Source organism: Lampris incognitus, chromosome 3 (assembly GCF_029633865.1).
Source record: "Lampris incognitus isolate fLamInc1 chromosome 3, fLamInc1.hap2, whole genome shotgun sequence".
NCBI classification, from domain to species: Eukaryota; Metazoa; Chordata; class Actinopteri; order Lampriformes; family Lampridae; genus Lampris; species Lampris incognitus.
Window position 1 is genome coordinate 61,044,003 of NC_079213.1, and position 25,819 is coordinate 61,069,821.

At 47.3% G+C, this 25,819-nt stretch overlaps 1 protein-coding gene across 2 annotated transcripts in view; it reads left to right on the forward strand.

Moving 5' to 3' along the window:
• Positions 1-10,520: 10,520 nt before the first annotated feature.
• The window catches only part of rxrgb (retinoid X receptor, gamma b), an 85,060-nt gene continuing 69,761 nt past the window's right edge, over positions 10,521-25,819 (forward strand). Inside the window, exon 1 of one of the 2 annotated variants that reach the window (XM_056278042.1) lies at positions 10,521-10,915. In XM_056278042.1, the coding sequence (XP_056134017.1) occupies positions 10,810-10,915 (106 nt within the window). In that variant the 5' untranslated portion in view covers positions 10,521-10,809. Of the gene's footprint in view, positions 10,916-25,202; positions 25,339-25,819 lie in introns of those variants that run through there. The other variant, XM_056278043.1, reaches the window with a different exon arrangement.

Consider the following 25,819-nt stretch of genomic DNA (forward strand, 5'->3'; position numbering starts at 1 on the left):
TTTCCCGTTTATCGTTGTGTACATACACGTCAGATTTACAGAACTACGGATGCCCCGTAAGGACAAATCTGATACACACACACAAAGCGTTAGCTAATGCCTGAATCCGCCACAAGGTGGCATAAAGCCTCTTTAGTAGTAATAGTAGTCGTAGTAGTACCAGTAAGGGGTAGTGGGAGTAGTAGTAGTGGAAGTAACAGTAGTAGAAAAGGAGTAGTGGGAGTAGTAGTAGGGGTAGTGGTAGTAGTAGTAGTAGTAGAAGGGGTAGTGGAAGTAGTAGTAGGGGTAGTGGGAGTAGTAGTAGTAGTAGTAGTAGAAGGGGTAGTGGGAGTAGTAGTAGGGGTAGTGGGAGTAGTAATAGTAAAGGGGTAGTGGGAGTAGTAGTAAAGGGGTAGTGGGAGTAGTAGTAGGGGTAGTGGGAGTAGTAGTAGTGGTGGTAGTAGTAGTAGTAGTAGTAGTAGAAGGGGTAGTGGGAGTAGTAGTAGGGGTAGTGGGAGGAGTAGTAGTGGTGGTAGTAGTAGTAGTAGAAGGGGTAGTGGGAGTAGTAGTAGTAGTAGGGGTAGTGGGAGTAGTAGTAGTAGTAGTAGTAGAAGGGGTAGTGGGAGTATTAGGGGTAGTGGGAGTAGTAGTAGTGGTGGTAGTAGTAGTAGTAGAAGGGGTAGTGGGAGTAGTAGTAGTAGTAGGGGTCGTGGGAGTAGTAGTAGTGGTGGTAGTAGTAGTAGTAGAAGGGGTAGTGGGAGTAGTAGTAGTAGTAGGGGTAGTGGGAGTAGCAGTAGTAGTAGCAGCACGTAGTACTGCTCCTAGTTTAACTATCAATAACGATGGCAGTAGTATTAATTGTAGCAGCAGAATTAACACTGATTGTAGTAGCAGCAGGTTTAACAGCAGCCATAGTAATCGCAGTAGTAGCTGCAGCAGCAGTATTAAAGGTCTGCTGTGCGGCTCTGTCTCCGGCCTACCGTTCTCAAGTACAGATTGTTCAGCTATTATGTTTAAAGTATGTGTCACTGTTCTAATATCAATGTTAGATTGTTTGGGTTGAAGATTCATCCTCTGGCTAAAACACCTTTGAGCACCACACTTATACCCTGTTCCCTTCACGCCTCATGTATGGAAATGTGCTGCCATGAAACATAACACTTGTAAAGTTAATTTATGTCTGTCAGTTAATACTGATACAGTTTCCTGTGCAATTGATATATAAATAGGCCTCCGTGTTCAGGAGCTCTGTAACAGAAGAAGCCTGCTCTTTCAAGGTATATTCTTAGACTGCGGTTGTGATTCTTAAATGCCATGGCAGTAAGTCACCATGACGTGCTAAAAATGGTGCGCTAAAAATCAGCAGCAGGTGTAGGCTGGACCTAATCCTTCGTGGGCATTTCATGCTGGAGCAAGATTAACCTGAGGTGGTAAGGTTGACTCCCTTGGTAGATTGGTTTCTCTCAGTTCGAAAAGATCAAGCCCCCTGTCGACGTTAAATTACTCCAGTGCTGCAGAGACTGGCACCGAGGACAGCCATGTGACTGCTGTCTGTGGTCTGCCCATTTCATAAAATCTAATAAAAAGTGAAAGAGCTGGAGTGTCGTGCAGGGATGGGCTTGGTTTCTACTTCTCCGGGATCGCCACCTTGCCGTGGTGGAGAAGCTTGCGTGTACCAGTGATCCCAAGAGCTATCCAGGGGTAGGCAATCTTATCAAGAAAGGGCCGGTGTGGGTGCAGGTTTTTGTTCCAGCCACGTAGTTACACGCCTGATCCCACTAATCAACCAGTAGAGTCTTTGCTGAGGAACTTGATTAGGAGACACAGGTGTGTAACTGCTTGGCTGGACAAAAACCTGCACCCACACCGGCCCCTTCTGGATAAGATTGCCCACCTCTGAATTCCGTCTGGAGCTTGGCTCCTGGTAGGGTCACCCAGGGCGGATAGGTCAAGGGGGAGGTTCCAGATGAAGCGCGATCCAACAAAGACCTCAACAGCGGAACTAGCGGAAGTTGTCCTCGGGTCACAATGACAGTGAAGGTGGATGAAGGCTACAAGAGAGGGTGGTCTCCAATCGTCTTGGTTCTCCGTGTTATTGGACTCTGGCCACCCCCTGCATCAGCCACTCCACGTAAAAAGCTGTCAAGCGCAGGCGCCCTCCCATTATGCGGCTCCAGGATCTGCCTCTACACCCACCTGAGGACCCAGAGGGACCCAGAGGGACCCAGAGGGAGGACGGTCATACTGGACCCCGAGTGACTGCCGATGGTGATGAGACTTGGTTTGATCAGTGTCTCATAGGCAGTTGTACTTAAAATAAATCATTTGTAACAGCCACATAATATATATCATGCAGGAAACAGGATAAAGAGCATAAAAACGTGGTTATGTGATAACGGTCCAGATGTAATATGAATAGACTAGAATTTAGTCCACTGGGAGTTTGTCTTTTCAACTGAACAGACAAAACACTTTATAAACATGGACAAAGTAAATGCAACACATATTTACACAACTGGCTGGTCAAACAACTTCAGTTACTGTAAAACCATCAGACAATAATGTGTTCACAAGGGAAACACTAGACAGAATGGGTTTGGCAACCTCAACACTGAAATCTGAGAACAAAAGGTTGCCCAAAGTGAATAAGATGGCAAAATCATTTAAGTTCAGCTCTTTGTACAATTTTGATTTGTCAGATCAAATTAAGTCAAATTTATTTACAGAGCACTTCAAAAATAAAAACCCACCTTGATCAAAGTACTGTACAATCTCAATTTTAAAACGGATGAACCGTGAATATAGATTTGCTTTTAAGTGGGATTTAAAAGTGTCACCAGTAGCAGCAGACCTAAAAGAGAGATGGTTTGAGAGGGTTGTATTTATATCCGGTTGGATTACTATTATTATTATTATTATTATTATTATTATTATTGCATTAGTAATAATATAAATATAATAATAAATATGAACACAAAAATATTATATATTGAATATATATACAAATTATAAATATAATAATATAAATAATATATATTATAACTAACATGTATAAATGATATATAAATATTATCAATAATTAATAATAAATAATAAAACGACCCTGAGAGCAGGATAAGCAATAATGGACAGATGGATAATAATAAATATATTATCATTTATTATTGATTATTATTGTATTTATATATGGTTGGATTTATATCTCCAACCAAGTTTTTCAGCCATGGTCAGATGACTATACACTATATTCATAGATTCCACTTAGAATCCCAGGTGACTACTTCCTGCTCAGTGGGGTCAACATGCTGCAAGTACAAACATGAGGAAATGCTGTGAGTGATGTGGCGGCCGGCCATCATGTGTCTTGGTAGGCCTGACAGCGGAGTCTGCCTGATTAGACTGGTGTGGTAATGGCATCTATGGTGCTTAATCTGAGGATGGGTTCAGGGCTCATCATGCTGATTGTGTGTAAAGCCCCCAGGCCCAGACATGGACAGCAGATTAACAGGTTAACCTGATATGGGGGCAGAATGGTTTAACTGATGGAACATCTGCGTAGATTAGGGCCTTTGGTCACATTGGTGCAGCCCCAGGAACTGCTAAAAGTATGTCCCCTTTAATTTACTTTTTTTGTTTTTTAGCTATAACTGCCTGATTGTACATCCAATTTGATCATCCTTTGACATTTAGTCGTTTTTGTCCCCTTCGAACGATCCCATTATTAAGCTGAGCCGTTCAGCCAATCAGTTCAGTTCGCTCACAATCCAGATCATCAACCCACTTGATTTATATCTCTCCCAACTTGGTCATCGATGTCCTCAGGGAATGAAGCAAACGGTCTGTAGTTTTCTGATCATTGGTTGGCTAGCCCAGAGTTAGGAAGCAGCCAGTGATAAGGTTATACAACATACCTTCATGTCGCAGGCAAGCCGAGATGAAGGGAGATAACCAAGACGAAGCGACACCCTCCAATCCAATTATACACAGCTCCACCTCGCTTCACAAAGCCTGCTAACAGGGACTCAACCATTAGGTTAGTAGTACCAACAACATCCTCACTGGAATGGTTTTGTGTTTGCCGCAGAAGGATTACCATCAACCTTATCTTCTGAGAAGGTGAAACCTATCACATAAACGTATGAAAATGTTGAGACAATTTTGATAGGTAGTCACTGGTTTGAACCTTTCATGCTTATTTTCAATGTCTGTTCAGTTGGTGTGCTGTTGGTCATGTTGTTGACAGTGTGTGAGGTTTTATATTAATAATAATAATGGGTCATGATTGTTTCTGCTTCCGGTGTGGGCTGCGCGAATTCACGTTTGCAGCGGTCTCAAGTACCGGTGTAGGCCATTCTTCCGACGCCTTGGGATTAAAAGTTATCGAAAATGACCATGAAACTGGCTTACTGGGACATTCGTGGGCTTGCTCAGCCTATCCGGTTGCTATTGGAGTACACCAGCAGCAAATATGAAGACAAGTTCTATGTCTGTGGTGACAGGACGCGGAAGTGGGGCAGGCTAAGCTAACTGCTAGCCCATGCAGACCGGCAGTTCCGATAACACCGAGGTCGCCTAGCGTTGACTGTGTTTTTGGCGTCGTCATGTGGAGTGCGGGGAGGTGTGTCGAAGGTGTGTGGCTGGGAGAGGCGGTGCTGGATCGGCTGGGGGAGCCTGGTCTGCTGCTGCCTGGAGCCGCACCCGAGGAGGAAACACCGAGGGCGGTCTGAGAGCAGGCCAGGCTAAGCTAACTGCTAGCCCATGCAGACCTGCAGTTCCGACAGTCATCCAGGCGTTCGTTCTCTTGGACAGTAATTTATTTATTTATTTATTTGTTTGTTTGTTTGTTTTGTGGCTATGTTGGATAAACGTGTTTTTGTAGTTCCTTATAGTTTGGACATGTGTGTTCTTGTAGCTTTGATAGGTCTTTCTTTTTTTTTCTAAATTTATTTCTGATTTTTCCCTTTTTTTCTCCCAATTTAGTGGCCAATTGATCCCTATTTTAATTCAAACACCCACCCTCGTATTGCATGCGTTCGCCAACTGCATCTCTCCGGCCGGCAGTCTCGAAGGAGACGCCTCCCCACTTTCGTGACAAGGCGAATCCAAGCCGAACCACTGTTTTTCCGACACACTCAGAGACGCATTCATATGACGAACACAAGCCGACTCCGCCCCCCTCCCGAAGACAGCGTTGCCAATGATTGCTGCTTCATCGAGTCCGGCCATAGTCGGATCTGACGAGACCGGGGCGCGAACCCCAGTCCCCAGTGGGCAACTGCATCGACACCAAGCCGATGCTTAGACCGCTACGCCACCGCGGACGTCTTTGATAGGTATTTCTGTCTCGGTGTTGCACCGCTGTGGGCCGGGGGAAATGATGCGTCGTTTCATTTCATGTGCGCAGGTTTGTGAAACGAAATGACAAATGTTCCTGATTCCTGATGTTGTTGACAGTGTGTGAAGGTTTATGATAAAAATAATAATAATAATAATAATAATAACAATAATGGGTGAGGATCATCTAATGTAAATTATGAGTTGGGCACGGGGAATAGTTTGTCTCAGGTAATGACTCAGCTACAGGACATAGACACTCACTAATACCACTAACTCCGTCACAGTCTTCTAGTACTTGAGCGGTTTGGCAGCAGCTCTTGCCCCGAGTTCTCTGAGTTCTGGTCTGAGGCCTTCCATGCAAAAATTACACTAAGGCACAATGCATGTATTTGTTTATTTATCTAATTATTTTTACTACTTTTATTAATCCCCCTTGGGGAAATTCCCCTCTGCGTGTAACCCATCCTTGCTGTGTAGCTAGCAGCAGTGGGCAGCCGCCGTGCAGCACCCGGGGACCAACTCCAGTCCTTCTTGCCATGCCTTGCTCAGGGGCACAGACAGGAGTATTAGCCCTAACTGCATGTCTTTTTGATGGTGGGGGAAACCGGAGCACCTGGAGGAAACCCACCACAGACACGGGGAGAACATGCAAACCCCGCACAGAGGACAACCCCCAAAGTTAGACAAACCCGGGGTTCGAACGCAGGACCTTCTTGCTGTGAGGCGACAGCACTAACCACTGGGCCACTAACCACTAAAAAGGGGATTTATTATGTCAAAAAAAAGAAGAAAAAAAAACCTGAGTAGATCTAAATTGCCTTTTGAAAACTGAAATTCTCCCTCCCCATAGAGGGCCCAAATCATGAAATTAAAGGCGATAGTGCCACGAGACAAAAGCCCAACATTGGTGACAGATGTACGCAGAGAAAGAAAAGATAACATTTAAAGATGTTATTATTTCCCATGGGAAAACTGAGGAATGCAGCAGCGTCTGTGTCCGGCTAAGGAATAGCCAGGCTACACGTACACCCTCAACACTGATGGGATGTAATAATCACTGTAAGATCCTGCCTCTCACCATCAATGAGAGGAAAGAGGTTACAGCCTCCTTTTTTCTCTCAACACACACACATACACACAAAACGTGTTATTCGTGGCCTGCTTGCTCAAATACTTTCAATCCCGTGTGACCACATGAGCAAGAAGAATTTTGGGGTTGGGGGTGAAAAACTAACCTGGGAGAGAAAGAGAGAGAGAGAGAGAGAGAGAGAGAGAGAGAGAGAGAGAGAGAGAGAGAGAGAGAGAGAGAGAGAGAGAGAGAGACAAGGGGCTGCTTATAAGCAAAGAAAGACCCCTCCCAAACGGGATTTCGAGCCACATTTCATCTTTTGTGTCCCAGATTGATGACCTATGAGATGGATGATGTTCCGCGGTGCCGTGTGGCATTGTCTTATCCCGGCCACCACAAAGAGGAAGAACACTTATCATCTCAGCCTTATGTATAGAGCAGGGGGCTGGGTGGGTAGGGAGGTCTGTCAGAATAGCGGAGGGGTCCAGGAGCTTTGGGGGGGGGGGAGTCCGCCTGATAAAGCATGACGGAGGTGGGCTAATGAGAGCCAGGGCAGATGGGAGAGAGAGTGGTCTCCCATGACGACCCTGCCAGCACCACGCCATCCCTGGAGCCAGGGAGAGACGAGGGGACAGGGTGAAGCTGGAGAGAGAGATGGAGGGAGAGAGAGAGAGAGAGGGAGAGGGAGAGAGAGAGAGAGAGAGAGAGAGAGAGAGAGAGAGAGAGAGAGAGAGAGAACAAAAGAGGTTTTTCTTGCATGCATGTTTAAGTGTGCATGTATATGTCCATGTGTGGCTATGTCTGAATAAGAGAGACATTGTTGGACAGCTTTGTTAGCTTGTTTACTTTGTCAGTTTCATGCAAATGTTACATGCACGTGTTTCTGTGCACACCCATGCATGTGCATTTTTGGTTCCTGCATGTTGTGCATGCAATTAATGTGCACGCGGCATTTAAAACAAGACTCGTAAGTTTGCGCTGGCCTTTGCTGCGCGCTAACTTGTGCTAGCAGGTGGCCCAGGTTTGTTGGGCTTGGCAGGATTAGGCTTTAGGACATTGTTTGGCGGGGGAATGGTGCTGTGAATACAAAGGGATTAGTGCTAAGGGTTGCTTCATTGACTGTGTGTGTGTGTGTTTGTATGTGTGTGTGGGTGGGTGTGATGGTGGTTTGGGGGGGGGATGGATTTGGAGTTGATGGATGGATTGGTTAGCCAGCCAGCAAAATACTAAAACAGTGCTCTAGTTTAGGCAAAAAGATTTACTTATTTGCTCTTCATCACTGCGGAATCACGAAACAAATCACACTATTTAGGCGAGGATTAGACAATTTGACCCCGTTTACACTTGGTTTTAAAATGCGGTCTTTTTTTTTTTTGGTGATCGGATCATAAGTGGACAGCGCTAAATACAAGTGTAGACGACCACCACAACGTTTTGTGAACCGGTTACTCAGACCACTGCCGAACTGGTCTGAGACGCATTCGACCACATGTCTTTTGTAGTGTAAACGCTAATGCGTCCTGATGCGTCCCCGACAAGGACGTAACAGGAAATCTTCTTCTTCTTCTTCTTCTTCTTCTTCTTCTTCTTCGGAGTAACGAAATCTGGTCACAAGTGGTCAGCAGGACGCATTTGAAGACACGTGACAGACGCAGGTGTAAACGGCGACGCGTCTCGCTGTCCACTTGTGATCCGATCTCCCAAAACGCATATTAAAACCCAGTGTAAACAGTGTTTCTTTTTCCTATGTGTCTTAAAGAAATGACGAATTTTAAAGTTTTTCCAGCCGCGATAAAAGCTGAACGTGCTTCGGCTTCCCACGTTTCCCCCTTTTAAAACACTTCCACTAAAGCCAAATCATCTCAGCGCCCGGAATCATGTGGCCCCATTAGCAGCACACAAAGAGGGGGCTGACAAATGACTGGTTTAATGTCCCCCTTTGACTTTAATGAATTTATACGTTATCTGGCCCTAATGGAGGTGGTAGTAGTGGAGGTGCACGGGGGGGAGGAGGAGGAGGAGGGGGAGGAGAGCTAACAAATGAAAAGCTCTGATTAGTGTAGAATGAGCTGAGGGGGGCGGGGGAAGGGGGGCATTCATCTTGGTTAGCGTCCCTCTTGTGCTCTTTTATGGCTCGCTGTTACCAGGACGGGATGCCGGGGGTGCCGGTGCCATTAGGGGGCTAGCTGAGTGGTCAGCGGGCCGGCGTTGACGGAGCGTCTGGCCGCTCCGCCCGGCGCGGCGTGACTCCTGAATAACCTTGTGGGGTACGGCGAGCTCACCCCTCCATGACCCCAAAACCCCCGAGCCGGGCTCCGGGGGGAGGCGGGGAGGGGGGGTGCTGCACCCGTCAGCCACAAGGTAAACACGACGGAGTCTCTTCTTGTGCTCCTGGAGAGAAAAGCAAGACAAAAATGTAGATTAAAAAAACTGACAAGCCCGGTACACGCAGTCTCTATAGGCGCCATTGTTTTTACGCATTTTGATTAAAACTCGAGTTCACCTTGGCAAGGCTAAGCCCCTCATATACGATGAACCAACCAGGAACACTGAGACCATACAACCCCCCCCCCTCAAAGTTAGCCAAGACGACAGGATGAGTCATTAGTCATCATATTTATTATAGTATAGGTTCACGTGCATGAACCTATAAATTAATAAATATGATGACTATACCATGGTATATAAATATGACGACTATACCATGGTATATAAATATGACGACTATATCATGGTATATAAATATGATGAATATACCGTGGTATATAAATATGATAACTATAACATGGTATATAAATATGACTATACCATGGTATATAAATATGATGACTATAACAGGGTATATAAATATGATGACTATATCATGGTATATAAATATGACGAATATACCATGGTATATAAATATGACGGCTATACCATGGCATATAAATATGATGACTATATCATGGTATATAAATATGATGACTATACCATGGCATATAAATATGACGACTATACCATGGTATATAAATATGAAGACTATACCATGGTATATAAATATGAAGACTATGCCATGGTATATAAATATGATGACTGTAACATGGTATATAAATATTATGACTATACCATGGTATATAAATATGACGACTACACCATGGTATATAAATATGATGAATATAACATGGTATATAAATATGACGAATATAACATGGTATATAAATATGATGACTATACCATGGTATATAAATATGATGACTATACCATGGTATATAAATATGATGACTTTACCATGGTATATACATATGATGAATATAACATGGTATATAAATATGACGACTATACCTTGGTATATAAATATGACGACTATACCATGGTATATAAATATGAAGACTATACCATGGTATATAAATATGATGACTATAACGTGGTATATAAATATGATGACTATAACATGGTATATAAATATGACTATACCAATGGTATAAAAATATGATGACTATAACATGGTATATAAATATGATGACTATACCATGGTATATAAATATGATGAATATAATATGGTATATAAATATGATGACTATACCTTGGTATATAAATATGATGACTATACCGTGGTATATAAATATGACGACTATACCATGGTATATAAATATGATGACTATAACATGGTATATAAATATGATGACTATACCATGGTATATAAATATGATGACTATAACATGGTATATAAATATGATGACTATACCATGGTATATAAATATGATGACTACTAGGTACCATGGTGTGTACCATGGTAATACCAGAGGTACCATGGTAATACCAGAGGTACCATGTAGTACCATGGCAATACTATGGTACTACTATGGTATACCATGGTATGTAGTACTAGTTTTCCATGGTAACATGTCTTATGGGGTTCCGGCCAAATGGAGTCGTTCCCACTACAGAAAGAGGGCTGTCGCAGTAAAGGAGGTGCGCATGGACCGGGGCTGTGTGTCTGTAAATGAGCACTTTTCCAGATCTGTTTGATTGTTGGGATGTGAGACGGATACCTCTCCGGCGGTCACGCAAGACCAGGGGGCTACCAAACAAGCTCGTCCCCGCCCCGCCGCCCCGGGCTGGCCTTCTGACCGGTGGGGCTACCAAACCAGCCCGTCCCCGCCCCGCCGCCTCGGGCTGGCCTTCTGACCAAAGTCACATTTTCTCTCCGACATTGCAACACCGTACTAGCCCGCGAGCGCCAAGTTTCGTCATCTTCGTGTCGAAGCTTGATATCGACAACTGTTGTAATTGGGAGAAGCGGCCCCGTGTGTCGCCCCCTCCACCTCTCCCCTCCCCACCGCCGCCGCCACCTCCTCCACCACCACCACCACCACCTCCCCCCTCGCTGGGCCCCCCGTGCGGAGCTGCCCGCTGTGGAGAGTTCAGTCGGGCTCGGGAGAGGAATGCGCTGGGATGCTGCCGTGACGGAGCAGCGCGAACCGTGTGGCCGAACGACGCAGCAGCCCGCCCGGGAAATGGACCGCAGCGATCCCTACCTACACCACCCCCGTGAGTACCCGCGCCTCGCCCGCCCGCCGCCCACCCGTCCTAACGGGCCGCGCCGCGATCACCGCCGCCCGACGTTATTTCGCCGCGACCCCCCCTTCTCTGGAGGCGCGTGCGTGCGTTTGTTTCATGGCGTCTTCTTTTTTCTTTCTTTTCCTCCCCGCCGGGGTCCGCTCACAGCGCCGAGCCGCCGCCGCCGCCGCCGCCGTCCGCGGACTCTTTTCCCGGCGTCCTCCGCCGAAGTTGAGGGAGGTTTTCCACTCTCGTGCAGTTGTGCCAGTTGGCGTGGAAGCTGCGGACCAGTTGCGAAAGTCAGGTGATCGCGGCGGTGCCGTTCAAGGCAAGGTCAGGGGTTGGCACTTTAATTGCTCTTATGTAATTTATGGCGCCTCCGTCGCGCGTCCCCTTTCGCTAAAACTGCTGGGAGACGGAATCGTAATTTATTGGTCTGGATCGGTCTCCCGACGATCCGGCGCGGCGTTGTTGTTGTTGTTTTTTTTTGGCCCTGCAAAAACCCCCAAAACGGAGCTTATAGTCTCCATTTCACGATCAAAAACTTAGGCCAGTCTTGGGGGTGGGGGGGGGGGCGGGCGGAGGACAACCCCCCCCCCAGATCAGCACATAAAAGACGCGCCCTGTGTCCCGACGCTGTCCCGGTCTGGAGTGACGGCCTCTTGACAGCTCGCTGCTGCGGAGAGGGGGACTTGTTCCGAGTCTCGGCGGTGCGGCTTTGCACTTGAACCACGGTAGCAAAAAAAAAAAAAAAGTTATGTTGCTGTTCCGCCGCCGGACAGAGAGGCGAATGGTTGTGTCGTCCGCAACATGTGGACTACCTGCGTGCAGCGCAGGGAAACAGGCTTGCCGGGTTGCGTCTCTCTTTTTGTAAACCCTCTTTAACTCCGAGTGTGCTCTCAGTGGAGGGAGAGCCCCGGGGCCTTTCTGAGCTCACTGAGTCACACACTACCTATATGCATCATTTATCATGTGACGTTTTCTCTCATTGGAGTGATACAGTCATCGCGGAGCCGCTGCATTACAAGCTCATAGGCTGCGGTGCTCAGGACGGGGGAATATGAAAGGCAACAGTCAAGAGAGAGAGAGGGAAAAAAAATCCAGACTTTGAATGCTGTGCTGCAGATATCAGAGACATCGCGTCACTGTTGTGAGGGGTGGGGGTGGGGTGGGAATCACTACTGTAATGAATATTTGTCTCCTAAGGAATTGAAGGGGACGCTGGGGGTAGTGGGCATGATGGGGTAAGCGAGATGTGCGTGGAAGCAACAGGGCTCTGCTCGGGCCTTTCGTAATGGTTGTCGCAAGCATTACGGCAACGATGAAAATAATGCTGATCTTTCAGAGCAGCCATAGCTTGTGAGATGTTGGTTAAACTGCTTAACATGTTGACTAAAAGCAATACAGGTTAAAAGGTAAGCCTGTTAACGCCCAGGGAACTAGTGGGAATCAGATGGTGCTACCAACAGCACCGCCCTGTCAAGTACACCGGACGTCTGTTTGCTATCCTAAAGCAGCCTGCCAGCTGAAGGACAAGGGGGCGTAATATTTTCAATCATTTATGGGGCGCTTTTGGGTCCACCGATGGATCATGGATGGAAAAGGAATTGTGAGGGCAAAGGTCATTGTGAGAAGATGGCCTCTTTAATTGCAACCGTCGCTTCCATTCCATGATGCTTAAATTGTGCTTCAGTTCTTACATTTTAAATGGCCGTTGACTATGTCACCTATGTATACAGTTCCGTGGCAGTAAATCAATAAGTGAGCTCATGCAAAAATAATAAGGCTCATGCAACATGAGAAGCATTTAATAGACTGTAAAGGAAAGTTGATTTTATTGAACTTGACATTCAGTCACAATTACGAAACGTCTTTGATCACAAACATTTTTCAGGAAATAATGCAGATTTTTTTCCGCCTCATGCCATAGTATTAAGTAAACTAATTTTGCCATAATCACATCCCAGTTTCTCGATCGTGTTGTTACTGGCATCGCCTTGATGCTGTTGTTGTACATGCTAGGGAATGTGCTCTATAAATCATTTTTTAAGAAATTAATCACCCTATTTCAAGGCTATGGAAATACTATCCTCCCCCAGAACCAAACCTGGCTATTAAAAAAGCATATTATGACCTACAGCTGGCATCACAGTCAGGCTAATTCAGACATTATAACATATACATATCAATACACTTGAGTTTCGCGATACTATCACAATATTATATCGATTTTCAAATCGCTTCTTAAGATTACAAAGAAGTGGTAGAAGCACAATGTTGATGTTGTAGTTGTTGTTGTTGTTTCCATCTCTGACCACTAGGTGGCAGGTGCAGTATTGTAACAGCACTCAAGCAGCACGTGGGAGAAGTGTGCCTTCAGGGCTTTCTGCCAAATTCATTGAATGTGCCTAAACTTAAACTAACCTCAGTTTAACCCGAACCTTAATCTCACGCTTACCTTAACCAATAGCCAACCTTAACCTTATCTATAGCTAAACGTAACCTAACCGATAGCCAACCTTAACCTAACCTATAGCTAAACGTAACCTAACCAATAGTAACCTTAACCTAACCGATAGTAACCTTAACCTAACTGAAAGCTAACCTTAACCTAACTGATAACTAACTTTAACCTAACCTATACCTAAACTTAACCTAACCGATAGTAACCTTAACCTAACCGATAGTCAACCTTAACCTAACTGATAGCCAACCTTAACCTAACCAATAGTAACTTTAACCTAACCGATAGCCAGCCTTAACCTAACCGATAGGAACCTTAAACTAACTGATAGCTAACCTTAACCTAACCGATAGTAACCTTAACTTAACTGATAGCTAACCTTTGCCTAACTGATAGCTAACCTAACTGATAGTACCCTTAACTTAGCTGATAGCTAACCTTAACCTAACCGATAGTAACTAACCTTAACCTAACGTATAGCTAACCTTAACCTAACCGATAGTAACCTTAACCTAACTGATAGTAACCTTAACCTAACTGATAGTAACCTTAACCTAACTGATGTAACTTTAACTTAACCGATAGTAACCTTAACCTAACTGATAGCTAACCTTAACCTAACTGATAGCCAACCTTAACCTAACCGATAATAACCTTAACCTAACCAATAGTAACCTTAACCTAACTGATAGTAACCTTAACCTAACCGATAGTAACCTTAACCTAACTGATGTAACCTTAACCTAACTGATAGCCAACCTTAACCTAACCAATAGTAACTTTAACCTAACCGATAGTAACCTTAACCTAACTGATAGTAACCTTAACCTAACTGATAGCTAACCTCAACCTAACTGATAGCCAACCTTAACCTAACCGATAATAACCTTAACCTAACCAATAGTAACCTTAACCTAACCGATAGTAACCTTAACCTAACTGATAGTAACCTTAACCTAACCAATAGTTAGCCTTCAAACTAATCCTAACCTTACCTAATGTTTCTGTCAGAAAGACTTTCTGGCAAAAAGCCCTGAAGGCAAACATCTCCCGGCTGTACTGGACCACAACAACAGCAGGCACCGCCAGCGCTACACTAGCTATGGCTCTGAGTACTCTGATGTCATGCATACTGGGGTGTTTTCTTTATGACATTTTCCCAAAAATGTTTACAATACACTACAATATATCGCAGTGTTTGTCGCATCATAGTATATCATAATACATTGACTCGTGACATTTGTATTGTGGTATGAATCATATCGAACTCTTGCCAGGACATAGCCCTACCCGTAGTGGCTGCTTTCATTTCCATATTTCACCTCTTGGAAAACCGTCTATTCCCTGGTAGGCCCACAACCATATCTGAATCAGCCGTGCTCAGCTGCCAGGCTGACAATACCACATCTCAGCTGTAAACTCTCGGCATTTCTTGGATGCAGAAGATTATTTCAGAAACGAGTTTGTGACCCTTGAAATCTCTCATGTCATGTGGTGTGCAGCGGAGTGTGCGGCCAGTAAGGCATAGTGGTGTGAAGTCAACATCGCCCAAGCAAAAAAGCTGATCTACCGGTCATGTGCGATTGTCTCACAATCCCCTTGCACCATAACATTAATGTGCTTTCCACTGCACACTCAGCCTCTCCCACTCACGTTATGTTTCAGCATGTTTGACACATGGCCCGCTCTTGGCTTTAAGCAGAATCAGCATTTTCTCCCTCAGTAGTTCCTGTTTTTTTAGATATATATATAAAAAAAAGGATTTGTTATGATTGTGACGTTGCGTTATTGATATTAGCATGCCGACAATCAACCAAGCACGTGCTGCTCTTTTGGGGGGTAAGGTATGTGAATTGGTTTCACTTGCAAATCTGCAGAGAACTGCTTTAAAAAGCAGAGGGAGAAGGAAGTAAATGGAGCCCAATAAAAAGGGGAGTTGGGGGGGGGGTAAGAGGTTGGTCTGGTTGGAGAGATTTCACCCCAACTGATGGCAGCAACCTGACCTCCTATTGCTTGCCCACAGGTCAGCGATCCGCCTCTGTGACGTCTGAGGAACGGCGTCCAAATGCTTGCTCATCGGCAGATAGACTTAAACTTGAGACTGCATAGTTGTTAATAGTCGCGTGCAATGTGCAGCTCATGGGGAGGTGAAGTGTGTCTGTCTGGCGTGTCACGTGACTAAAGAATATCGGTAAGAGTGTTTGACTATGCTGAAACTGAGGCAGTAGTATACCTGCCCTCGGTAGTGAACATTCTCCACCTTCTGCAGGTTAGCTGAGTAAACCACATAGGTAGAGAGGGTGTGTCACTCACTTGGTATTTGCTCAAGGGCTCTATAGCTTTAAACCCGCAGTGCTGCTATGCTGTGCATTAGCACACAAAATGTACACACAATGGGGTTATTCTTGGGCCCCTTTGATGGGGTGTGTGGATTTGTGTCAGTGTTTACTTGAAAAGACGAGAGTGTGTGTATGTGTGTGTGTGTTTGTGTGCAAGGGTGAGTGTGCGTGTGCATAAGCACGTGTGTCTTAATGTGTGCATGTGTGTTTGTGTGTGCGTGCACGCATACGCTGACTGTGAGAGCAGGATGAGGGGAAAAAGAGAGGGAGTAAAGAGGCCATTCTCTGGGCTAATTGTCAGTAATTAGTCATTAGTGAAGAAGGTCAAAGCCTTGATTTAATTCCAGGTTTAATCAAGCAGAGAACCTCTGAAAGGCCCAAGGGCCGTTACTGTGTTTGAGTGTAAGATCGGTGTAGTCCTCCCTTTGCTCATTATATACAATAACAACACGAATACCAACTCTCAGTTTCCGTTCACTGGTCAGGCAATTGTTGCGCATCACCCTAGACTTACACACCTCCCCCTTCTATTTGTTGGCTCTGACTATTTTTGTGTATCCTTCATCTATGGTGGGACATTCTGACAAGAACCACTGGGCTAGAGAATGCGCGAGACAATCAAAAGGAAGCGTCCCAAGACGGAGATCGCCGGTTCGAATCCCCGTGTTGCCTCCGGCTTGGTCGGGCGTCCCTACAGACACAATTGGTCGTGTCTGCGGGTGGGAAACCGGATGTGGGTATTTGTCCTGGTCATTGCACTAGCGCCTCCTCTGATAATTCGGAGCGCTTGTTGGGGGAGGAGGGGGAACTGGGGGGGGAATCCTCCCACACGCTACGTCCCCCTGGTGAAACTCTTCACCTGTCAGGTGAAAAGAAGCGGCTGGCGACTCCACATGTATTGGAGGAGACATGTGGTAGTCTGCACCCCTCCCCGGATCGGCAGAGGGGATGGGGCAGTGACCGGGATGGCTCGGAATAGTGGGGTAATTGGCCAGATACAGTTGGGGAGAAAAGGGGGGAGGAAAAAAAAAGAAGAAAGTATCCAAATTTGACCAAATTTCCATCCAAACACTCGGAGGTATGGCTCCAGTGTTTGTGAGGAATGTCAAACGCCCAACAGTTTCAGTGCTGGGAACTGCAGCCGGTATGGCGATAGTATAGACATGGACATGAAACTGTTATTACCATTAAATGGAATATTAAGCAGTGGTTTCAACTGTAAAACTCCCTTTATTTTCCCAATAGTGTTTGTTCTTTGACATCAGCAGTTTACAGCAAAGTTAAAGTGTAGGCCTACACTACCCATCGTAGGCTGCGGCTGCTCAGCGGGCATAACCAGTAAGAGGTCTGAGAGGGGTTTGATTTTGAGATTTTGAGATACTTTATTGATCCCCGCGGGGAAATTACGCTCTGCATTTAACCCATCCTAGCTGCGGAGCTAGGAGCAGTGGGCAGCCGCCGTGCAGCGGCCGGGGACCAACTCCAGTCCTTCTTGCCATGCCTTGCTCAGGGGCACAGCCAGGAGTACTAACCCTAACATGCATGTCTTCATGATTCAGTGGGGTGATTAATAAAATTAATAGATAGGGGCGGGATCTTCCCACACTTCTTCCGGTGTGGGATGATGGAGTGGACTGATTATACAGTGTCTTTGTCCACGTCTACGTCTGGGTCTAGGTTTGTGTCCTCGTGTGAAGTTTTTATTTTGATCGTCGATTTGACTTGGCCGGGAGCGCTGGACCGACGAGAGAGAGCTTGGTCTGCTGCGTCCTGTGGGCCCGAAGGGGAAACACCGAGGGCGGTCTGATAGGACACGGAAGTGGGGCAGGCTAAGCTAACCGCTAGCCCTCGGCCCTGCCCCAGAGGAAACACCGAGTCGCTCTGGCGTCGGCCTCGCCTAGCGTGGACTGTGCAGTGTTTGTGTCTGCGTTTGTGTCGTCGTGTGGAGTGCGGGGAGGTCTGTCGAAGGTGTCTGGCTGGAGAGCTGGTTTTGGATCGGCTGGGGGAGCCTCGTCTGCTGCGTCCGGCGGGCCCAGGGCCCACGGCCCTGCCTGGAGCTGCGCCTGAGAAGGGAGGCTAAGCTAACTGCTAGCCCATGCAGACCGGCAGTTCCGGCAGTGATCCTGGCTGGCGTTCGTTCTCCTGGGCGGTGGAGTTTTTGGACTGTGTTGCACAGGGTGGACTGTGTTGTTGGCTGTTTGTGGGGGTTTTCTTGGGGGAGGGGTTGCGCTTTGTTCTCTCTGTTTTTGTATGGGTTTTGGTGGTGTTGTTTTTGGAGGATTTTGGACATGTGTTTTTGCGTTGCACTGCTGTGGAATGGGGGGAAATAGAATCTCGTTTCTTTTGTGCACGTAGTACATCAGATGAAATGACAAATAAATTGTTCCTGATGAGGGGAGGTATATGTGGCTCATATACCTCCCCTCATCAGGAACAATTTAGGATTTCCATCAATTTTCACCAATCTCCTCATCAGGAACAACAACATCCCTCACAACCCATCTGTTGTGGCACAACATATGGGTTGATCACTCAAGCAGAGTTCCTCTCCTCAGTGTTCAGTTCCAGTTAGCCGTGAACTCTGCACCCCCGCTGGAGCACACACAAACGGCAGCAACAGGTATCGGCCAAGTTCATCATTAGGTCTCATTCACCTCCCCCCCACCCCTCCTCCCGCTCTATCGACGAGAACATGCTGTAAAGGAACACACAGCTATTTTCTGGTCTCTGCGTGTTATTTTCAGCATGTTAGCCTCTGTCACCCACGGACAAATAAGTGTGTAACCCCCCCCCCCCACACACACACACACACAGTAGGACAGATGGACACAAGCGTTTTTTTGTTGTTTTTTTTTTCACAGCTAGGCAAAAATACTTAAAAAATGTTCTGCTCGATTTTTTCTTTCACTTCTGTTTCTTTGATTTTTCTCCTGTGCTGGCCACTCTTCCTATTAAATGTTCAGCAACTAAAGATGTCACATGCCTCGGTCTTCCTTCCTGTCCATATCATAGCCCACCGTGCCAAAAAGCACTTCCCTGGCACGCAGACGCTGCTAAAATGAAAAGAAGGGAAAAAAAAGGAGGAGGAAAAGGGCTGAAGCATAGAGGAAAAAAAATCAGTAATAACAACTTTTGGAAGGCCCAAATTTATCTCTGCTTCTCACTCGGGCCTCCCAAACGGATTTTAGGTATACCCGGTGATACAGGCGTCTAAAACGGGGATCGCATGCAGCCGTTCAATGAATTTAAGGTTACCCCATAACCCCGTTTTGTACTACAGGTATTTCAACTTTCAGCGTGCGCGGTATGCCTATGAATGCTAATTACGGCTCTCAGGGTTAATCCAATGCGTTTTATGTGGGCCATGACGCACTTTAATAACGTGGCATAAATTTGAGAAGGTCTGTATTATTATAGCTTCTCCCCGTGGGAAATGTTAGATCTGAAAGAGTAGTAAGTGTCTCATCCGCACCTGACTCTTCTCCTCTTGTGTCGAGCCGCCGAAGTTCCTTGCCAGTTGCTGTCAGTGAAGGGGTCCGGTTACAGAAGGCTATCCCTCAGGTTCACAAGTACTGTGTGTACACACGATACGACCAGCTGCAGGTGCACGGTGCAAGAAGTCCCGTTAGTCATGTGAGTAAAACAGATACACTTCACGCGGGGACTGCTTCTCCGGTTCTAGAGCAGTCCTCTCCATGCAGATTTCTTTTTCCGAGGACGTCAACTGTGTGCACATGTCGTCCGGGTAGTGTGGCGTTCTATCCCGTTGCCTACCAACACGGGGATCGCCGATTCGAATCCCTGCGTTACCTCCGGCTTGGTCAAGCATCCCTACAGACACGATTTGGACGTGTCTGCGGGTGGGAAGCCGGATGTGGGTATGTGTCCCACATCCTCCAGACGCCCCCAGCATTAGATCAGCTGGGGGAGCCTGGTCTGCTGCTTCCTGTGGGCCCAGGGACCACGGCCCTGCCAGAGCTGCGCTCGAGGAGGAAACACCGAGGGCGGTCTGACAGGATGCGGAAGCGGGGCAGGCTAAGCTAACTGCTAGCCCATGCAGACCGAAAGTTCTATTCCGTGTTACCTCCGGCTTGGTCGGGCGTCCCTTACAGACACAATTGGCTGTGTCTGCGGGTGGGGAGCCGGATGTGGGTATGTGTCCTGGTTGCTGCACTAGCGCCTCCTCTGGTCGGCCGACGCCCCTGGTGGGAGGGGGAACTGGGGGGAATAGCGTGATCCTCCCACGCACTACACCCCCCTGGCGAAACTCCTCACTGTCAGGTGAAAAGAAGCGGCTGGCGACTCCACATGTATCGGAGGAGACGTGGTAGTCTGCAGCCCTCTCCGGATCGGCAGAGGGGGTGGAGCAGCGACCAGGACGGCTCGAAAGATTGGGGTAATTGAACAGGTACAATTGGAGAGGAAAAGGGGGGGGGTGGCAAGTAGGGGTGAAACGATGCACCGTGGCACAATATTTCACAATCCAAAAATATGACGATACGCATTGTGAAGCTGAAAAGCTGATCACGATATCAAGTCAATTAAATTGTGACACCCAGAGGATGTAGACGTCATTTATTAATGTTAATGCAAGAGGTCACAATAGGCATAACCCCAGTTTTGCTTGACTGACATATTGTTGACCCCGACGTTCACCGGCCTTAGTGATCGAATGTTGGCAAGGAAACTTCCAAGTCAGTTGTAAGGCCTAATTTTGGTTTTCCAGCACGGAGGCGAGAAAATGGTGACAGGAGTGTGGACTAAACAAAGACTACTTGCAAGCTCTGCTGGCGCACTAAGGCTTATGCAACAGCTAACACCACTAACATGCTCCACCATCTACAACGGCATCATAAGGACAAGCTGCAGTCGCTGCCTGATAAATCAGCAAAAGGCCAAACAACTCTTCAGAAGGCATCTGCTGCACCCTTCTAGCATCGCGGGGGAGGGCGAAAGAGACAACAGCAAGCATCGGCGTTTTTATTGCCAAAGACGTGACCGTTTCCAGTAGTTGAGGATGAAGGATTTTGAAAACCTGTCAGTGCGCTGGAACCCAAATATCACATTCCGTGCCGTATTCATTTCAGCAAATCTGTAGTTCCTGCCACGTATGAGGATGTGAAGGTAAAGGTTAAAGAAGCTCTCCAGAAGGCTGAGAGAGTCGCGACAACCACAGAAGGCTGGATCGCGCCTCCTCTTCTTGTTCTTCTTCTTGTTCTTCTTCTTGTTCTTCTTCTTCTTCTTCTTTTGTGTAATGGCAGTTGGCAACCTCATTTAAGGTGCATTACCGCTACCCCCTGTATCAGAGTGTATAAGATTATGGCATTAGATCATCTGAATGCTGAATAATATTGTCCACCCAAAATGATCCTAATCACAACATTAGCCATCCTATAACCCGGACTCAATTGTCAGAGTTGATGCAAATCGTTCCCGTGGTGTAACATCCAGATCTTTTCCAGATACGTGCACAACATTCAAGTATCTCCTGGCAGCGTCCAACACCATCTTGATTCTTTCCGACTTCCCCTTTATTTCAGCAGCGCAATTTATGGCCATGGAAATGAATGCTAAAAAAATAATTTCTTGTCCATGCAGATATTCTGATCAGCTCCATTCCTTTTCTGCTCCAGTTCTTTTTTATCTTTTTTTTGAGATACTTTACTGATCCTCATAGGGAAATTGTACTCTGCATTTAACCCATCCTAGCTGTGGAGCTAGGGGCAGTGGGCAGCCGCCATGCAACACCCGGGAACCAACTCCAGTTCGTCTTGCCATGCCTCGGTCGAGGGCACAGACAGGAGTATTAACCCTAACATGCGTGTCTTTTTGATGGTGGGGGAAACCGGAGCACCCGGAGAAAACCCACCGCAGACACGGGGAGAACATGCAAACTCCACACAGAGGACGACCTGGGATGATCCCCAAGGTTGGACAACCCCGGGGTTCGTACCCAGGACGTTTCTTGCTGTGAGGTGACTGCGCTAACCACTGTCCACCATGCCGCTCTTTTTACATTCCTACCATCTTATCAATTCTCTCCATTCTCTCAGCAGCTTCAGCGTATGATAATCCCTTTTCTGCTCTCATCTTATTCACTTTCTCTTCCTTAAATCTGTTTGGACATGGTGCTGACCCTGTATCATGATTTCCCTTGCAGTGCAGGCACTTTGCTTGCTCTTTCTCAACTTTGCATCTTCCACATTGCAGTTGTCCTTCCCACATCTCCCGCATCTTCTGACTCCATTACATACTGCATCAACATGTCCATGTTCCATCCATCCATCCATCCATTATCCAAACCGCATATCCCACTCTCATGGTCGCGGGGATGCTGCAGCCTATCCCAGCAGTCACCCTGGACAGGCCGCCAGTCCATGACAGGGCCCCAGTCCATCACCCTGTAAAACAACAAATCAAGGTACACTCTTTCCGGCAGTTCCCCTTCAAAAGCGAAACAGACAGAATTACTGTCCTCCTCCGCGTCACGGAATCGAGTCATTCTTCTTGCCTTACATGCACGCGCAACGTCCCGAACTGACTCAGCTGCTGCTGACAGTGGCACGCCACTTATCACCCCCTTCTCCTTTGCTTTTTATCCGAGCAGGAAGCAAGTCACACAGCAATTGTTTTTAAATACACTAATCTTAAAGGCTCTATCTGTCTGACGCGTTGATATACAATCAGTGATAACCACCCAACTCCTACCGATCATGCACCTCCACGTTTTCTCCCTACAAACTCTCCAGCCTCATGCGGGTCCTTGAAAACCCGTCCTCTCTTTTCACGGCTGTCATCCCAACAAGACACGTCTCCTTTGTTCTCAGTGACTGGCTAGCGTGGCTCGAGCAGTTTCATGTGTTCTTACTTTCGAACCCTCTCCTGTCCTCGTTTCCAATTTCAATTTCGCTCGCCAACTCTGACGCCATTTCCGCCCTTGACCGAAGTCTGTCACACCTTTTCCCCCCTTTTTCTCCCCAGTTGTATCTGGCCAATTACCCCACTCTTCCAAGCCTTCACGGTCGCTGCTCCACCCCCTCTGCCGATCCGGGGAGGGCAGCAGACTACCATATGCCTCCTCCGATACATGTGGAGTCACCAGCTGCTCCTTTTCACCTGACAGTGAGGAGTTTCACCAGGGGGACGTAGCGCGTGGGAGGATCACGCTATTTCCCCCAGTCCCCCCCCCCCGAACAGGTGCCTCGACCGACCAGAGGAGGCGCTAGTGCAGCAACCAGAACACACCCCCACATCCGGCTTCCCACCCGCAGACACAGCCTATTGTGTCTGTAGGGACACGCAACCAAGCCTGTCATAGTAACCGTTTTACTAGGGTGCAAAGGTTTTGCATTGTGCTCCCTAATATTAAGTGTTGCTGGACTGGCCGTTTAAACCTTTAATAAGAGCCATTGTCTGAAAGCAAAAAATTCCCAAGGTTTGGGTTCTTTATTTGCTTTACTTGGCAGTTAATGACGTGTTTGGAGGATATCTTTGGCCTTGGCTTCGGTTTTCTTAACCATCACAAGGCACTGAAAGAGACCGTTCCCGACTTCCTGGAGTGCAGTACTTGTTAAAGATGCATGCATGTGCGTGCACACACACACACACACACACATCCACACAGAGATATGAACGCACAAATACAGGTGTGCTTACTCTCCAACCCAACATGAATACACACTGACACTGTGCTGCATTGTGTTCACTTAAAGGCACAAAGTGACATACGTACACAGGCAAATGCCCAGAGTGCTTGTTGCAATAAGAAAGAACCCTGGCTCAGTTACTTCAGTGCATCTTTGGGGAATATGGATGTTTTGAGGAGAGAAGAGAAATGATTATTCAGCCTCCAGCCATCTAGCTATGTCTCTACCTTATCATATAAACATGATGCATGCTGGTGGAGCATAGGACACACACAGCTGTGAACCGCTGTGCATTATAAACATAGTAGGGCTGTATTTTTTCCGCTTCCAGTGTGGGAAGATGGCGGCGCAAATTCACGTTTGCAGCGGCCTCACCAGCACCGGTGTGGAAAGATGGTGGCGCGAACTCGGTTTGCGGCGGCCTCGCCCACTGCCGTCCATGCGGTGTCTTTGTCTGCGTCTACGTTTGTTTTGTCTTTCTTTGATTGCTGGGAGGGCTGGCACAGGGTCGGCTCAGAGAGCTTGGTCTGCTGCATCCTGTGGGCCCAGGGACCGCGGCCCTGACCAGAGCTGCGCCCGAAGAGGTAACACCAGGGGCGGTGTGACAGGACACGGGAGCAGAGCAGGCTAAGCTAACTGCTAGCCCATGCAGACCGGCAGTTCTGATAACACCGACGGCAGTCTGCATGGGCAGCCTTGCCTGGCATTGACTGTTTTGGTGTCATCATGCGGAGTGCGGGGAGGTGTGTCGAAGGTGTCTGGCTTGGTCTGCTGCGTCCGGTGGCCCAGAGACCACGACACTGACCGGAGCTGCTCCCGAGGAGGAAACACTGAAGGTGGTCTGACAGGACGCGGAAGTGGGGCAGGCTAAGCTAACTGCTAGCCCACGCAGACCGCAGTTCCGCCAGTCCTCCTGGCTGGCCTTCGTTCTCTGGGCGGTGGAGTTTTGGACTGTGTCACTGGGTGGACTGTGTTGGCAACTCTTCTTTTTTTTGTTTTTTGCTTCGTTCTCTTTTTTGTATGTTGTTGGTGGTGTCGTTTTTGGGATTTTGGATGTTTTTATTTTGTCTTTTGTGTCGCACTGCTGTGGGCTGGTGGAAACAGAATGTCGTTTCTTTCGCGTGCGCAAGCACATGAAATAAACGACTGTAAACTGTTCCTGATTCCTGATTCCTGATTTTGGCAGTCCATATGAAACAACAGAGGCTGTGTGGACAGGGGTACAATCCCTGTCTGAATTCTCTCAAGACTGTCTTTGTCTTAGCAAGCTCTTGAAGCTTCGACCTTTTTTCGGAGCAAGTAATTGGAAGCCCCTGGTCTTTACCATGCTCTTTAAGTGTCCGTCCAGCAAGACCCCCAACACCCCAACCACCTTCGTATCTATCCACTCCGCCAAGCCAAGTCCCCCTCCGCATGATGAAACCCCAAGCTCTGCCACCACAACAGGTGTCCCAGTAAAGATAGGTTTACCAGCAGCCTGGGGGGGGGTAAAGAGAGAGGGGAGGAGAGTGGGCGGGAGGCCGAGAGGAGCTGATCTGTGCAGCCGTCAGTCAGGCAGCAAACAGTTCCTGCGGGATTGATCGCTGGGAAGGATAAGCTGGGTAATCCCATAACGACGTGGGTGGACTCCGCCTCTCTCTCTCTCTCTCTCTCTCTCTCTCTCTCTCTCTCTCTCTCTCTCTCTCTCTCTCTCTCTCTCTCTCTCTCTCTCTCTCTCTCTCTCTCTCTCTCTCTCTCTCTCTCTCACCTGACCACGTTGTCCACGCTGGTGCGTCCGTGCACCACCCCACCCCTTCGGCGTGTCAGTGTTTGTTGCTGTGCCAAGGCGAGGGAGTCTGTCCCGTCATCGTTGTAAGCGGTCAGCGCCTTACCACGGTGCCCTGGTTAGCACCTGAAGGCATGTGGAACCCATGGCATCACCCGTGTCCAGAGGAAACCCCGGAAGGGAGTCAGGTTATGGCCACTGTAAGTAGTCGGGGCTTTGCTTTGTGTTTGTGTCTTTTCTTGTCTGTGTGTGTGTGTGTGTGTATGTGTGTGTGTTGTGTGCTATTCCTGGGATGCTGTTTTAAAGCATGGGCAGAGATTGGACTCAGCCCAGGCTGTTGTGAGGTTTGCCACGGCATGTAGAGGAGCTTGAGCGTCTGCACCGTTGCAGCGCTGAGATTTCCCCCCATGGTGAGTGTCAGCGCTGAAAGCCAGAGATGCAGATGTAAGTGTTCAATGCACCTAAGGCATCCCTACTTCCATACCACAACTGTCATGTATATTTTACCACATATACCATACCATATACTGTCACGACTGTTTCCCATTCTCTTTAAATGAGGTAACTTTAGGTTGCTCTAAGCAGGCTTCTCTGCACCTTGTGAACTGGAGTCCACTTGTCTCGGATGGTGAGGTTAGATGTAAGAATATAGATTGATTGTTGTGAAGAAATGTAAGGCTT